This window comes from Cherax quadricarinatus, chromosome 69, assembly GCF_038502225.1.
Source record: "Cherax quadricarinatus isolate ZL_2023a chromosome 69, ASM3850222v1, whole genome shotgun sequence".
Taxonomy (NCBI): Eukaryota; Metazoa; Arthropoda; class Malacostraca; order Decapoda; family Parastacidae; genus Cherax; species Cherax quadricarinatus.
Window position 1 is genome coordinate 402,336 of NC_091360.1, and position 16,616 is coordinate 418,951.

Genomic DNA, 16,616 nt, shown 5'->3' on the forward strand with positions numbered 1-16,616 from the left:
AACCTTCTAATAATATGCAAAGTACGTAGTTACCACCATATTTTATCATTAATAGAATGTGTGGGAAAAAGTGTATAATGCCATGTCAAACATAATACAAATCCATCTAAAATAAATGTCATGTAGTTACAAAAATATTCTTCAATGTGTATCACTGATCTCCCTCAGTTTTAACTTTTTTAAAATCAAGACTCTGTCACTGAAGCCCAGTAAGATTAAATAGATTCAAACTCTCATGTCTTCAAATTTTGTCTCTATAGGATACAGTGGAACCTCGGCTTACGAATGCCCCACCATGCAAATTTTTCAGGATACAAACAGTCACTTGATCGATATTTTGCTTCTGGATACGAACGAAATTTCAGGATGCGAACTTTCCCCTCAAGGGAGGTTCCTTGGTGAGGGGCTCTTGTTCAAGGGAATTGGATCTGTGCTCCACTTACCTAAATTAATAATAATAATAATTATTATTATAATACGTACTAATAATAAAACACTGCAGCAGGCCTGTTGGCCCATACTAGGCAGGTCCTTCACAATCCATCCCACTAACAGAATATTTGCCCAACTCAATTTTCAATGCTACCCAAGAAATAAGCTTTGATAATTCTATTAGAAAGAGGTCTGGTAATAAGTAATACATATTTTATGAAAAAGAGGATAAATAAATATACAAGGTATGATGTAGCACGTAATGAAAGTAGTTTGATAGATTATGTATTGGTGGATAAAAGGTTGATGGGTAGGCTCCAGGATGTACACGTTTATAGAGGGGCAACTGATATATCAGATCATTATCTAGTTGTAAATACAGTTAGAGTAAGAGGTAGATGGGATAAGAGGAAAATGGCAACAACAAGTAAGAGGGAGGTGAAAGTGTATAAACTAAGGGAGGAGGAAGTTCAGGTGAAATATAAGCAACTATTGGCAGAAAGGTGGGCTGGTGCAAGTATGAGTTGTGGGGGGGTTGAAGAGGGTTGGAATAATTTTAAAAATGCAGTATTAGAATGTGGGGCAGAAGTTTGTGGTTATAGGAGGGTGGGTGCAGGAGGAAAGAGGAGTGATTGGTGGAATGATGAAGTTAAGGATGTGATAAAAGAGAAAAAGGTAGCTTATGAGAGGTTTTTACAAAGCAGAAGTGTTATAAGAAGAGCAGAGTATATGGAGAGTAAAAGAAAGGTGAAGAGAGTGGTGAGAGAGTGCAAAAGGAGAGCGGATGATAGAGTGGGAGAAGTACTGTCAAGAAATTTTAATGAAAATAAGAAAAAATTTTGGAGTGAGTTAAACAAGTTAAGAAAGCCTAGGTAACAAATGGATTTGTCAGTTAAAAACAGAGTAAGGGAGTTAGTAGATGGGGAGATGGAGGTTTTGGGTAGATGGCGAGAATATTTTGAGGAACTTTTAAATGTCGACGAAGAAAAGGAGGCAGTAATTTCATGCACTGGCCAGGGAGGTATACCATCTTGTAGGAGTGAAGAAGAGCAGGATGTGAGTGTGGGGGAGGTGCGTGAGGCATTATGTAGAATGAAAGGGGGTAAAGCAGCTGGAACTGACGGGATCATGACAGAAATGTTAAAAGCAGGGGGGACATAGTGTTGGAATGGTTGGTATTTTTGTTTAATAAATGTATGAAAGAGGGGAAGGTACCTACAGATTGGCAGATAGTGTGTATAGTCCCTTTATATAAAGGGAAAGGGGACAAAAGAGATTGTAAAAATTATATAGGAATAAGTTTCCTGAGTATACCAGGAAAAGTGTAAGGTAGGGTTATTATTGAAAGAATTAGAGGTTACACAGAATGTAGAATTGCAGATAAGCAAGTAGGTTTTAGAGTGGGTAGGGGATGTGTAGATGAAGTGGTTACATTGAAGCATATATGTGAGCAGTATTTAGATAAAAGTAGGGAAGTTTTTATTGCATTTATGGATTTAGAAAAAGCATATGATAGAGTGGATAGGGAAGCAATGTGGCAGATGTTGCAAGTATATGGAATAGGTGGTAACTTACTAAATGCTGCAAAGAGTTTTTATGAGGATAGTGAGGCTCGGGTTAGGGTGTGTAGAAGAGAGGGAGACTATTTCCCGGTAAAAGTAGGCCTTAGACAGGGATGTGTAATGTCACCATGGTTGTTTAATATATTTACAGATGGGGTTGTAAAAGAAGTAAATGCTAGGGTGTTAGGGAGGGGGGTGGGATTAAATTATGGGGAATTAAATACAAAATGGGAAGTGACACAGTTAGTTTTTGCTGATGATACTGTGCTTATGGGAGATTCTAAAGAAAAATTGCAAAGGTTAGTGGAAGAATTTGACATTGTGTGTAAAGGTAGAAAGTTGAAATTGAACATAGAAAAGAGTAAGGTGATGAGAGTATCAAATGATTTAGATAAAGAAAAATTGGATATCAAATTGGGGAGGAGGAGCATGGAAGAAGTGAATGTTTTCAGATATTTGGGAGTTGACGTGTCAGAGGATTGATTTATGAAGGATGAGGTTAATCATAGAATTGATGAAGGAAAAAAGGTGAGTGGTGTGTTGAGGTATATGTGGAGACAAAAAATGTTATCTATGGAGGCAAAGAAGGGAATGTATGAAAGTATAGTATTACCAACACTCTTATATGGGTGTGAAGCTTGGGTTGTAAATGCTGCAGCGAGGAGGCAATGTATGGTGTAAATATTATGCAGAAAATTTGGAGTGTGGAAATTAGGAGAAGGTGTGGAGTTAATAAAAGTATTAGTCAGATGGCTGAAGAGGGGTTGTTGAGGTGGTTTGGTCATTTAGAGAGAATGGATCAAAGTAGAATGACATGGAGAGTGTATAAATCTGTAAGGGAAGGAAGGCAGGGTAGGGGTCAATCTCAAAAAGGTTGGAGGAATGGGTAAAGGAGGTTTTGTGGGCAAGGGGTTTGGACTTCCAGCAAGCGTGTGTGAGCGTGTTAGATAGGAGTGAATGGAGACAAATGGTATTTGGGACCTGACGAGCTATTGGAGTGTGAGCAGGGTAATATTTAACCCGTAAACGGTCCAAGCAGATCTACGTTCACATGTGTAGTGCTACAAAAGTAGATCTAAGTTTTTTTTTACATATTTTCAAATATAACAAAAAAAAAAGAGATCAAAGTTTTTTACACATTTTCAAATGTAGAAAAACAAAAAGAAGATCTACTTTTTTTACATACTTTCAAATGCTGAAAAAACGTATATATACGTTCGGACCATTTACGGGTTAATGAAGGGATTCAGGGAAACCAGTTATTTTATATAACCGGACTTGAGTCCTGGAAATGGGAAGTACAATGCCTGCACTCTAAAGGAGGGGTCTGGGATATTGGCAGTTTGGAGGGATATGTTGTGTATTTTTATACGTATATGCTTCTAAACTGTTGTATTCTGGGCACCTCTGCAAAAACAGTGATTATGTGTGAGTGAGGTGAAAGTGTTGAATGATGATGAAAGTATTTTCTTTTTGGGGATTTTCTTTCTTTTTGGGTCACCCTGCCTTAGTGGGAGACGGCCGACTTGTTCAAAAAAAAAAAAATTCTATTTACTCACGTGCAAGTCCCACTCACATCCAACCCCTCTCACTCATGTATTTATCCAACACAAAATTAAAACTACCCAAGGTTTCAGCCTCAATAACCATACTAGGCAGATTGCTCCACTCATCAACATAACATAAGAAAGGAGGAACACTCCAGCAGGCCTGTTGGCCCATACTTGGCAGGCCGTTCACAAATCCAGCCTACTAATAAAATAAATGTTACCCAAGCAATAAGCTTTAATAATCCTATTTACTCATATGCAAGTCCCACTCAAATCCAACCCCTCTCACTCATGTATTTATCCAACCTAAATTTGAAACTACCCAAGGTTTCAGCTTCGATAGAACCTTGGGTAGCTTTAAAAAGAGATTGGACAAATATATGAGTGGGAGGGGATGGGTATGATTGGTGTCGTGGGTACATAATAACATTAGAAAGGAGGAACACTGCAGTAGGCCTGTTGGCCCATACTAGGCAAGTCCTTTACAGATCCAACCCACTAACAGAATAAACGTTCCCAAGCAATAAGCGTTGACAATTCTATTTACTCATCTTGACTGTGTGCTAATGGAGTTACAGGAAGCTAACATTGAAGAAATGCTTAACACTGACAATGCTGCACCTGTTGTGCATTCCTTGAGTGATGGTGAAATTAGATGACTTGTGATATATAAATAAGTTGTAGAGTTGACATTAGCATCATACTGAAGTACAGTGGATCCTCGTCTAACAAACGCATCGCATAATGTTAAATTCGCCTAACGATACATTTTAACGCTAACATTTTGCCTCGGCTAATGCTAAAAAACTTGCCTAACGATATTCGTTCTCGGGTACCAATTAATATTGTTAGGTGAGGGTCCACTGTATTTTGTCGTGCCTTCTAAGAGCAGGAATTCCGCTGGAATGGATTATTGCCATTTCAATTAATTTAAATGAGGAAAATTGACTCAGCATACAAACAAATCGGGATACGAACAAGGTCACGGAACGGATTAAATTCGTAAGCTAAGGCTCCACTGTATGTACTTATAATACATACATTAATGGTATACAGTACCTACAGGCTGATGAATAAGACAAAGATGCAACACTTGGGTATCCTTATTGCTGAAATGCTTCACTTGATCTGCAGGTGAAACTTTTTGGCACATGTTTGTAGGAAGCTTCTCTGGAGTAAGAGGTATAACAGAGGATCATATATAAATGCAATTGAAACTGTTGGCAAATTGACCTTAGTTGCCCATGGAAATATTATTGTACTGATTTACCTGTGACCATTTTCAGAGTTTTCTACTAGCACAACTTAGTATGCAGCCAGATCTTCCCCCTAGGTAAATGCCTGATTAATCAGGCTACTGCTACCAGCAGCCTACAACCCCACATAGTTATCATAACCTGGCTGATGAGGGACCTTGGCAGTAAAATATCTAGTGTCTATTTTGTTCCAGCAATATTTCTTTTCTTTGTAGCTTTTTCAATAACATTATATTCCTAAGAAGGGTCACACTGACAGGCAAACTAAAATAGGATGGATAGGGGGGTAATGTGGCAGATGTTGCAAATGTATGAAATAGGAGATAGGTTATTGAAAGCGGTGAAAAGTTTTAATGAGGATAGTGAGGCTCAGGTTAGAGTATGTAGGCAAGAGGGAGATTATTTCCCAGAAAAAGCAAGCCTTAGACAGGGATGTGTGATGCCACCATGGTTGTTCAATATATTTATAGATGGAGTTGTAAAAGAAGTGAATGCTCAGGTGTTGGTAAAAAGGTGTGGGGTTAAAAGAAAAGTGGGAGTTGTCAGAGTTGCTCCTGCTGATGATACTGTGCTTTTGGGAGATTCTGAAGAGAAGTTGCAAAGGTTGGTTGATGAGTTTGGTAGGATATGTAAAAGAAGGAAATTAAAAGTGAATATAGGAAAGAGTAAGGTGATGAGGATAACAAAAAAATTAGGTAACAGAAGATTGGATATCAGATTGGAGGGACAGAGTATGGAGGAGGTGAATGTGTGCAGATATCTGGGAGTGGACGTGTCAACAGATGAGTCTATGAAGGATGAGGTGAATCATAGAACTGATGAGGGAAAAAAGGTGAGTGGTGCACTGAGGAGTCTGTGGAGACAAAGAACTTTATCCATAAAAAACAAAGAGGGGAATGTATGAGAGTATAGTTATACCAATGCTCTTGTATGGGTGTGAGACAAGGGTTGTGAATGTTGCAACAAGGAGAAGGCTGGAGGCAGTGGAGATGTCATGTCTGAGGGCAATGTGTGGTGTGAATATAATATAGAGAATCCATAGTTTGGAGATTAGGAGGAAGTGTGGGATTACTAAAACTATTATCCAGAGGGCTGAGGAGTTACTGAGATGGTCTGGACATGTAGAGAGGATGGAATGAAATAGAATGACTTCGAGAGTGTATAAATCTGTAATGAGGGAAGGTGGGGTGGGTGTCGGCCTAGGAAAAGTTGGAGGGAGGGGGTAAAGGAGGTTTTGTGTGTGAGGGGCTTGGACTTCTAGCAAGCGTGTGTGAGCATGTTAGATAGGAGCGAATGGAGACAAATGGTTTTTAGGACTTGACGTGCTGTTGGAGTGTAAGGAAGGTAACATTTATGAAGGGATTCAGGGAATCCGGCAGGCCGGATTCGATTCCTGGAGATGGGAGAGGTGTTAATGTTGCAGTTTTATAAATGTAGTGTAAGCATGCCTCTGGCAAGACAGTGATGGAGTAAATGATGATGAAAGTTTTTTCTTTTTTGGGCCACCCTGCTTTCATGGGAAATGGCTGATGTGTTAATAATAAAAAAAACTTACTCATATGAACCCTGTGGTGCCTGGCTCCTCATCAGGGCAGGCTTCCTGGTTGGCAGCTCTACACCGGTAATGCTGCCTTTGCATTTTTGTTAAATTTCACTTTATAATTAAACAGTGATCATTAATTACTACCTCAACCAGCCAAGTTTTAAACTAATATTTCACTTACAATAAGAAGTGTTATGTTGGTATTCTATAGTTTTAACATGATTATTTTTTATTTTTTTTATTTTTTACAATAGTTTGCAGTACTGTCACAGTGTACATCTGTTCTTCTGTTATGTGTTAATAGTTAGAGGAAATGTCACCCTCACAGCCTCATCTCAAACCACTGGGTATGTTTCTTTACACTGGTTGTCTATGTTCCCCATCAGTAAAATGGGTACCTGGGAGTTAGTGGACTGGTGTGGGTCGCATCCTGGGACAAAACTGACCTAATTTGCCCAAAATGCTCTGCATAACAAGCAGCTTTTATATAGTAGTATGTCACTGATGTCAGCTAGGTCTGTATACTTTGTACATGTACTTGTAGAAATAAAGATTTTATTATTATTATTATTATTCTTTCTTTCAACGTACCAGCCATATCCCACCGAGGTGGGGTGGTCCAAAAGGAAAAACGAAAGTTTCTCCTTTCGAATTTAGTAATATATACAGGAGAAGGGGTTACTAGCCCCTTGCTCCCGGCATTTTAGTCGCCTCTTACGACACGCATGGCTTACGGAGGAAGAATTCTGTTCTGTTCCCTGTGGTATGGTTTGTTTGCAATCGCGTCATTATGATTTCATGAGTCATCCTACCATCATGTAAAACAATTACAGGCTTTTGTTTTACACTCACTTGGCAGGACGGTAGTACCTCCCTAGGCAATTGCTGTCTACCAACCTACTACCTATAATTATTATTACTATTATTATTATTATTATCAGTATAAAAAGATGATAATGCAAGATTATAATGGATGGCTGTTGTCTACCAATCTATAACCATTTTATCACTGAAGTTTACTGAGCAAACAGCTGACCTGCCCTTAATTGTGTTTGAAAAGTTGTTGATATCCAGAGTCTAGACAATGGCATCTTGCCAGTGTATTGGAAACCAACAAGGTGGTTAAATTTATATATACAAGGCTAGAAAAGTCCATATGGAGGTGAGGTGCCATGGAGCCAACTATAGTATGTAAGAGGCTGAAATGTCTGCACTGTAAAGACACACACTACAATTGACTATTTGTAATTCCTAGTTGTAGCTAAAGAAGCAGAGCATTGCTTGTGGTGTCCTATTTTTAGTAAACTTTTCAACAGGCTTGTGTATGTTAGGAGTGAGTGGAGGCACATAGTTTTAAGATTTGGCATGCTATTAGAGTGTGAGCAAGGTAACATTTATGAAGGAATTCAAGGAAACTGGTTAGCTGGATTTGAATTCTGGAGGTGGTAAGTACAGTGCCAGCACTCCAAGGGAGAGGTGGAGGTGGTAAGTACAGAGCCAGCACTCTAAAGAGGGGTGGGAATGTTGCTGTTTGGAAGGGCACATGAGTTGTAATGAGTGACAGTGAAAGTATTTTCTTCTTCTTTGTTGAACACCCTATGGCCAGTGTTACAAAAAATATCCAGTAGTTGTAGCACTTAGTATCTTATCATTTAAGTCATTCCATTAATCAACCATTCTGTTGGCAAAGAAAAATTTTCTATTATTCCTTGGGTTCCACTTTTCCTTAATTTAAAACTGTGGCTTACTGTTACCCCAGAAGAATGTACAAAGAAATCCTCTTTATCTACTCTGCCATGTTCCTTTATAACTTTATATGAGGAATAAAAGAAATGTTAATGTGTGAAAGGATAGAAGGATAGAGGATAGAATCTACACCCTCCAAAAATGTAATACTGTTACAACCCAGCCATAGAACTGGGCAGGTGCATGTGAACACAAGTCAACCAGAGTGAGAAAGAAGCAATACCCAAGCAAGAGTGTGCCCAGGAAATATTGGGTATCATTGCGCTCGTTAGCATTACTAAGTGACTGCAGTTTCTCAAACTGCTTTTAATTTTACAAATTGCCATTCCAGTACTATTCAGTAGTTTCTTCATTTCATTCATCTTTTCTGCACTTGATGTGTATATAACTTTGTGATTAAATAAACTTTAAATATAATCAACAATGTGAAGATAGATTACTTTATAAAAACATAACATTATATTGTCCTTACCATTTTCTATTTCCATGTAGTCCACGAATTCCCTGATGCTTTCCTTAACATCATGTGTAGCAGATACAAGAGTAGACCTTAAACAGGATGCAGAGGGATGAAAGATACTTTTTGCAACTCCCAATACTGCTATGTTGTCTCTTTGTTGCAAAGTGGAGATAATTTGGTGACCTGTGGCAAGAACAACATAAACTTTTATTCTAGTAATCTCAAGTTCCAGTGCTCAAACTTGTAAGTTAATTTAATATCCTCTACACACTTCAAAAAATTTTGTATTTTCTTAATGTTAAATGTGAATACTACCTTATGATAAAACCTTCCCTTATTAAACAATTTTCTAAATGCTTTACATGGGGGCCTTTGATAGAACTTTCTATAGAAAGAGCTTTGGTAACAGGAAATATATATTTTAAGAAAAAGAGGATAAATAAGTATATGAGATATAATATAAGGAGTACTGACAAGACAGTGATGGAGTGAATGATGGTGAAAATGTTTCTTTTTTTTTTTTGGGTCATCCTACCTCAGTGGGAGATGGACAGTGTTAAAAAAACAATAGCAATAATAATGTGTAATGTACTCATCAGAACTATGGCTATTACACATTTAGGAAGTTCGTATTAATAACATTAATAATAATAATAATAATAATAATAATACACAAATAACCTGCACTTAGGAGAGAGAAGCTTATGATGATATTTCAGTCCAACATGGACCATTTACAAAGTTACAATAAAACAAGAAGAGGGGAAGCCAGAATATATAGGCAAGTTTAACAGGGATGGTCCCATTAATAATATTCATGAAAAATGAAACAATGTCAGTGAGATATGAAAAAATACTATACACATATATTAGTAGTATATATATTAGTAGTATATATTAGTAGTAGGTTGGTAGACAGCAACCACCCAGGGAGGTATTACTGTCCTGCCTAGTGAGTGTAAAACGAAAGGCTGTAATTGTTTTACATGATGGTAGGATTGCTGGTGTCTTTTGTCTGTCTCATAAATATGCAAGATTACAGACATGTCTTGCTACTTCTACTTACACTTAGGTCACACTACACATACATGTACACATTTATTTATACACACTCATCTGAGTTTTCTTTGATTTTATCTTAATAGTTCTTGGTCTTATTACTTTTCCTTTTATATCCATGGGGAAGTGGAATAAGAATCTTTCCTCCGAAAGCCATGCGTGTTGTAAAAGTCAACTAAAATGCCGGGAACAATGGGCTAGTAACCCCTTTTCCTGTAAAGATTACTAAAAAGAATAAGAAGAAGAAAATTGTCAGAGTGGGAAGTTTGAATGTGCGTGGATGTTGTGCAAATGATAAGAAAGAGATGATTGTGGATGTTATAAATGAGAAGAAACTGGATGTCCAGGCTTTAAGTGAAACAAAGCTGAAGGGGGTGGGAGAGTTTCAATGGAGAGGAATAAATGGGATTAGGTCAGGGGTTTCAAATAGAGTTAGAGCTAAAGAAGGAGTAGCAATAATGTTGAAGGATAAGCTATGGCAGGAAAAGAGGGACTACAAATGCATAAATTCAAGGATTATGTGGAGTAAAATAAAGATTGGATGTGAAAAGTGGGTTATAGTAAGCGTGTATGCACCTGGAGAAGAGAGAAGTGTAGAGGAGAGAGAGAGATTCTGGGAAATGTTGAGTGAATGCGTGGGGAGTTTTGAATCAAGTGTGAGAGTAATGGTGGTTGGGGATTTCAATGCTAAAGTGGGTAATAATGTTACGGAGGGAGTAGTAGGTAAATTTGGGGTGATAGGGGTAAATGTTAATTGAGCTATGTGTAGAAAGAAATTTGATAATAAGTAATACATATTTTATGAAAAAGAGGATAAATAAATATACAAGGTATGATGTAGCACGTAATGAAAGTAGTTTGTTAGATTATGTATTGGTGGATAAAAGGTTGATGGGTAGGCTCCAGGATGTACATGTTTATAGAGGGGCAACTGATATATCGGATCATTATTTAGTTGTAGCTACAGTCAGAGTAAGAGGTAGATGGGAAAAGAAGGTGGCAACAACAAGTAAGAGGGAGGTGAAAGTGTATAAACTAACGGAGGAGGAGGTTCGGGCGAGATATAAGCGACTATTGGCAGAAAGGTGGGCTAGTGCAAAGATGAGTAGTGGGGAGGGGGGGGGTTGAAGAGGGTTGGAATAGATTTAAAAATGAAGTATTAGAATGTGGGGCAGAAGTTTGTGGTTATAGGAGGATGGGGGCAGGAAGAAAGAGGAGTGATTGGTGGAATGATGAAGTAAAGGGTGTGATAAAAGAGAAAAAGGTAGCTTATGAGAGGTTTTTACAAAGCAGAAGTGTTATAAGAAGAGCAGAGTATATGGAGAGTAAAAGAAAGGTGAAGAGAGTGGTGAGAGAGTGCAAAAGGAGAGCAGATGATAGAGTGGGAGAGGCACTGTCAAGAAATTTTAATGAAAATAAGAAAAAATTTTGGAGTGAGTTAAACAAGTTAAGAAAGCCTAGGGAAAGTATGGATTTGTCAGTTAAAAACAGAGTAGGGGAGTTAGTAGATGGGGAGAGGGAGGTATTAGGTAGATGGCGAGAATATTTTGAGGAACTTTTAAATGTTGAGGAAGAAAGGGAGGCGGTAATTTCATGCACTGGCCAGGGAGGTATACCATCTTTTAGGAGTGAAGAAGAGCAGAATGTAAGTGTGGTGGAGGTACATGAGGCATTACGTAGAATGAAAGGGGGTAAAGCAGCTGGAACTGATGGGATCATGACAGAAATGTTAAAAGCAGGGGGAGATATAGTGGTGGAGGGGTTGGCACTCTTGTTTAATAAATGTATGAAAGAGGGGAAGGTACCTAGGGACTGGCAGAGAGCATGTATAGTCCCTTTATATAAAGGGAAAGGGGACAAAAGAGATTGTAAAAATTATAGAGGAATAAGTTTACTGAGTATACCAGGAAAAGCATACGGTAGGGTTATAATTGAAAGAATTAGAGGGAAGACAGAATGTAGGATTGCGGATGAGCAGGGAGGCTTCGGAGTGGGTAGAGGATGTGTAGAAAAGGCATATGATAGAGTGGATAGAGGAGCAATGTGGCAGATGTTGCAAGTATATGGAATAGGTGGTAAGTTACTAAATGCTGTAAAGAGCTTTTATGAGGATAGTGAGGCTCAGGTTAGGGTGTGTAGAAGAGAGGGAGAATACTTCCCGGTAAAAGTAGGTCTTAGACAGGGATGTGTAATGTCACCATGGTTGTTTAATATATTTATAGATGGGGTTGTAAAAGAAGTAAATGCTAGGGTGTTCAGGAGAGGGGTGGGATTAAATTATGGGGAATCAAACTCAAAATGGGAATTGACACAGTTACTTTTTGCTGATGATACTGTGCTTATGGGAGATTCTAAAGAAAAATTGCAAAGGTTAGTGGATGAGTTTGAGAATGTGTGTAAAGGTAGAAAGTTGAAAGTGAACATAGAAAAGAGTAAGGTGATGAGGGTATCAAATGATTTAGATCAAGAAAAATTGGATATCAAATTGGGGAGGAGGAGTATGGAAGAAGTGAATGTTTTCAGATACTTGGGAGTTGACATGTCGGCGGATGGATTTATGAAGGATGAGGTTAATCATAGAAATGACGAGGGAAAAAAGGCGAGTGGTGCGTTGAGGTATATGTGGAGTCAAAAAACGTTATCTATGGAGGCAAAGAAGGGAATGTATGAAAGTATAGTAGTACCAACACTCTTATATGGATGTGAAGCTTGGGTGGTAAATGCAGCAGCGAGGAGACGGTTGGAGGCAGTGGAGATGTCCTGTTTAAGGGCAATGTGTGGTGTAAATATTATGCAGAAAATTCGGAGTGTGGAAATCAGGAAAAGGTGTGGAGTTAATAAAAGTATTAGTCAGAGGGCAGAAGAGGGGTTGTTGAGGTGGTTTGGTCATTTAGAGAGAATGGATCAAAGTAGAATGACATGGAAAGCATATAAATCTATAGGGGAAGGAAGGAGGGGTAGGGGTCATCCTCGAAAGGGTTGGAAAGAGGGGGTAAAGGAGGTTTCGTGGGCAAGGGGCTTGGACTTCCAGCAAGCGTGCATGAGCGTGTTAGATAGGAGTGAATGGAGACGAATGATACTTGGGACCTGACGATCTGTTGGAGTGTGAGCAGGGTAATATTTAGTGATGGGATTCAGGGAAACCGGTTATTTTCATATAGTCGAACTTGAGTCCTGGAAATGGGAAGTACAATGCCTGCACTTTAAAGGAGGGGTTTGGGATATTGGCAGTTTGGAGGGATATGTTGTGTATCTTTATACGTATATGCTTCTAAACTGTTGTATTCTGAGCACCTCTGCAAAAGCAGTGATAATGTGTGAGTGTGGTGAAAGTGTTGAATGATGATGAAAGTATTTTCTTTTTGGGGATTTTCTTTCTTTTTTGGGTCACCCTGCCTCGGTGGGAGACGGCTGACTAGTTGAAAAAAAAAAAAAATATTAAGTGTATAAAGACAATGTGTCGAAATTTTGGGTAACAGAAAATTTTTGTTATGTAGATGAAGTTGATTAATAAAGTAATTATTAATGAATTTGACATTAACAAGATAGATTGTTAGTCCCTATTTAGTTTATTTTGATAGAAGTAAATTTACAGAACACAGTGAATTAACTTATGGGAATTATAACACAAACTGAATGCAATAATACATTTATGATACAAATAAGAAGAGTAAACCTCAACAATTTCAACTTTAAAGCATAAATTACAGATGCTCATAAAGAAAATTAAATAGTTTAGATTTTTTACAACACATCAGCTATTTCCCACCGAGACAAGATGACCTGAAAAAGAAGAAACACATGCATCATCACTCACTCCATCACTGCCTTACCAGAGGCGTGCCAATAGTACAGTTCAAATGCTAAGGTTCTACATATTCAAAGCAGCATGGAGAACTTACCAATAGCTTTAGCTGTCAAGAGAAGCCTTGGTGTAAGAGATTCTCCCAGATCATAGAGAAGAACAATGTTCCAACCACTGGATCTCACCGTAGCTTCATAGACATGACGGTGACGGGAAGACTGGCCACAGTCTGCACCAATACTTGTTCCTAAATGAAAAGCAAATTTAATAAATACAATCAATTATTTTACAAATGGCAATAATTGCAACAAAAAAAATGTATAAATATTAGAGTCATATTTAAAAGCAAATAAATGTTAATTTTATTTAATCTATATGCATGGTATTATACACCAACAAGTATTTTTAATAAGACACAATATGTGGTTAATGGCATTTTATTGAGAATGCATTTCCTCCACCAGAGGACTTTATTAATCCTCCTCATAATTAATAAAGTCCCTGACAGATGAAACATTTTTATCAGTTAAATACCCCTAAACAGCCTACTGTGTCTTATTCAAACTGCTGTAATTTGTTCTACAAACTATGATGACAAACATACCTGGTCTATGTGCAGGGTACTCAGTGTGCAGACCATTTACTGACATGAAATACTGCCACTTAATGGTGGGATATCTTCGTAAATTCATAATAAACACTGAAAGTAACAATAGTTCATATTATTACACACATAAAGCCCTAGCACTAAATTTTCCAATAACTTATTAAGAACAAAGGCAAGAGAAATCTTTCCTTTTCATGCATAAGTCAATGTCTTGACAAGTGATAGTACTGTTCTTCTGTACACCTTGTATAGGTCCTTTACTTGACTTTATGCAACAGATGTGTTCTGGAGAGCTGTACTAAGATTAATCTGACAATCAATATTTACTTCAGCATAATAGGAACCTTCATTGCAGTTTGCAAACTGCAATTGGACATACAAAATGACCAATGGACATGGGATATTGTATAATAGCAAATTTGTCAACTAAATCCACATAGGATTGCAGATGAATGGTTCAGAGAACCGACATGTCGGTTCTCTGAACCATTCATCTGCAATCCTGTAAGACACTGCAACTTCTTGGGATCTTAATACTTGGGAATTCTTCACTTGCCTAACCCTTGGGCACGACCTACTTCCACACTGGACAAATGTGACACCACCTACGACTGCTGCCCCTCACCTGTCTACGGTTTATAAGCTGCTTCTCCGCTCATATGCCGTATTCTATTCAAGATTGATGGACTGACCACATTGACTCAAGGCTGAGGGACTGATTACCTCTTTCTCCTCCAGTTCTTCAAGTTTCTCCTTTGTATGGACTGATGAAGCCACTGTGTGGCGAAACGTTTCCTCAGTAAAGATACCCAAGAATTGCACATGTGTCTAATTCAACAACATAAATCCACATAAAATGAGAGGGAAGATTTCTACTGACATTGTGCAAGTGAATGACTATGAGTCGACAGGTGGTGGTAAAAAGACTCTCAACAAAGAAACCTTTTATTAACCCTTTCAGGGTCCAAGGCCCAAATCTGGAGTCACGCACCAGTGTCCAAGAATTTTCAAAAAAAAAATTTGTTATTTTTTCTTATGAAATCGTAGAGAATCTTTTTGTGAAGGTAATAAAACAAAAAGTACGAAATTTGGTGGAAAATTGACGAAATTATGCTCTCGCGAATTTTGATGTGTCAGCGATATTTACGAATCGGTGATTTTGCCGACTTTGACTCCCATTTTAGGCCATTTACATTATTCCAATCAACCAAATTCTTAGCTATTTCACTAGTATTACTTCTATTCTATCGATTGAGCACAAGAAATAGCCAAGTCAACTGTTTCAACTACAAAATAAAGTGATCGGAAATTGTTAATTTGGCCAATTTAACACAAAGTTCAAAATATTCCCATTTCAAAATAGGGTCCAGAATGAACAATGTAGGCATTCCTGGCACTAAACTAACATTTCCTCTGTTCATTAGTTATGTTTTGAGGCTTTACAAATAAATTCCATTTTGATTTTTTATTCACATAATGAATTTTTATTCACACCAAAAAATAGAAGATTTACTGTTATGCAATACTGTAATAATTGTATAAATATCATCACCATATTTGTGAATGTATATTAGACCCACCAGCTGACGTGTATTAGACGTGTGAGGTCGTTTGTTTACTCTTGAATATCGGCAAAAATTTAACATTTCCGCTACTTTGAGCTCAGTTTCAAGCCATTTCCAATGCTAAAACCAATCAAAATCATCTCTATTTCTGTAATATGTCTTCCATTCTATCAAATGAGACCAAGAAATCGCAAATACAACTATAAAAAACATACGAAAAAACACTGCAAAGTTGCTGTTTTAATCGAAAAATCATGATTTAATTTTTTTTCTCTCATTATACACAGTGTGCTGCAGGATCTGTTTTATGTGGTGCACACATACCACATAGATGTATTCTCTCATATCTAGGCCCAAATGTACCACTCACAGTTTATCAGAGTGAGCTGAGCTCATGGCGTAGATCTACGGTTTGGACCCTGAACGTAAAGCCGTAGATCTACGGGACGGACCCTGAAAGGGTTAATAAGATGTTTCACCCACTGGTGAAACTATGTTAAGAAGTTTCTTTGCTGAAAGTGTCTTTTTAATACTATAAATTTTAATTATATCCTTCCCTTGTCTTATTCATACAGGTTTTTACCACTCATTTATCACAATCATGTTCACTTTTGTTGTCAACCCTCCATTGTACATAACAAAAGTACCCTATTTTTTGTACACATCTTAGCACATCAGCTTTTTTTCCACCAAGGCAGAGTGACCCAAGGCAGGAAAATACTTTCTAAATCACTCATTGCCTAATTTTACATAAACTCCATATTACTGCTTCTCCACAGCATTATCACATATACAATTAGAGAGATGAAGAGAACACATAAGTAACGTACTCTCTCTTAAGTTGTCAGGAGCTGCATAAAAGTCCTCAGGAAGTGGATGATCACCTGATCCAAAACCAGAGTCACAACACAGGTCCTCGTTGACACGAGTGCCAAAGTGACTTCGATACCTAAGCCAAAATAATATAGTAACATTATGATAATCATATGGAATGTAAGATTTCTAATGAAAAATAATAAATTCTTCAAAAA

At 37.7% G+C, this 16,616-nt stretch overlaps 1 protein-coding gene across 2 annotated transcripts in view; it reads right to left on the reverse strand.

Annotated features, from left to right (window-relative positions):
* The window catches only part of LOC128701892 (VWFA and cache domain-containing protein 1), an 86,556-nt gene that overhangs the window by 52,345 nt on the left and 17,595 nt on the right, over positions 1-16,616 (reverse strand). For both annotated transcript variants that reach the window (XM_070099798.1, XM_070099797.1), the window contains exons 6-9: positions 16,416-16,534; positions 14,018-14,113; positions 13,511-13,660; positions 8,562-8,732 (exon numbers count right to left, since the gene is read on the reverse strand). In XM_070099798.1, coding sequence (XP_069955899.1) covers positions 8,562-8,732; positions 13,511-13,660; positions 14,018-14,113; positions 16,416-16,534 — 536 coding nt within the window. The remainder of the gene's footprint in view (positions 1-8,561; positions 8,733-13,510; positions 13,661-14,017; positions 14,114-16,415; positions 16,535-16,616) is intronic.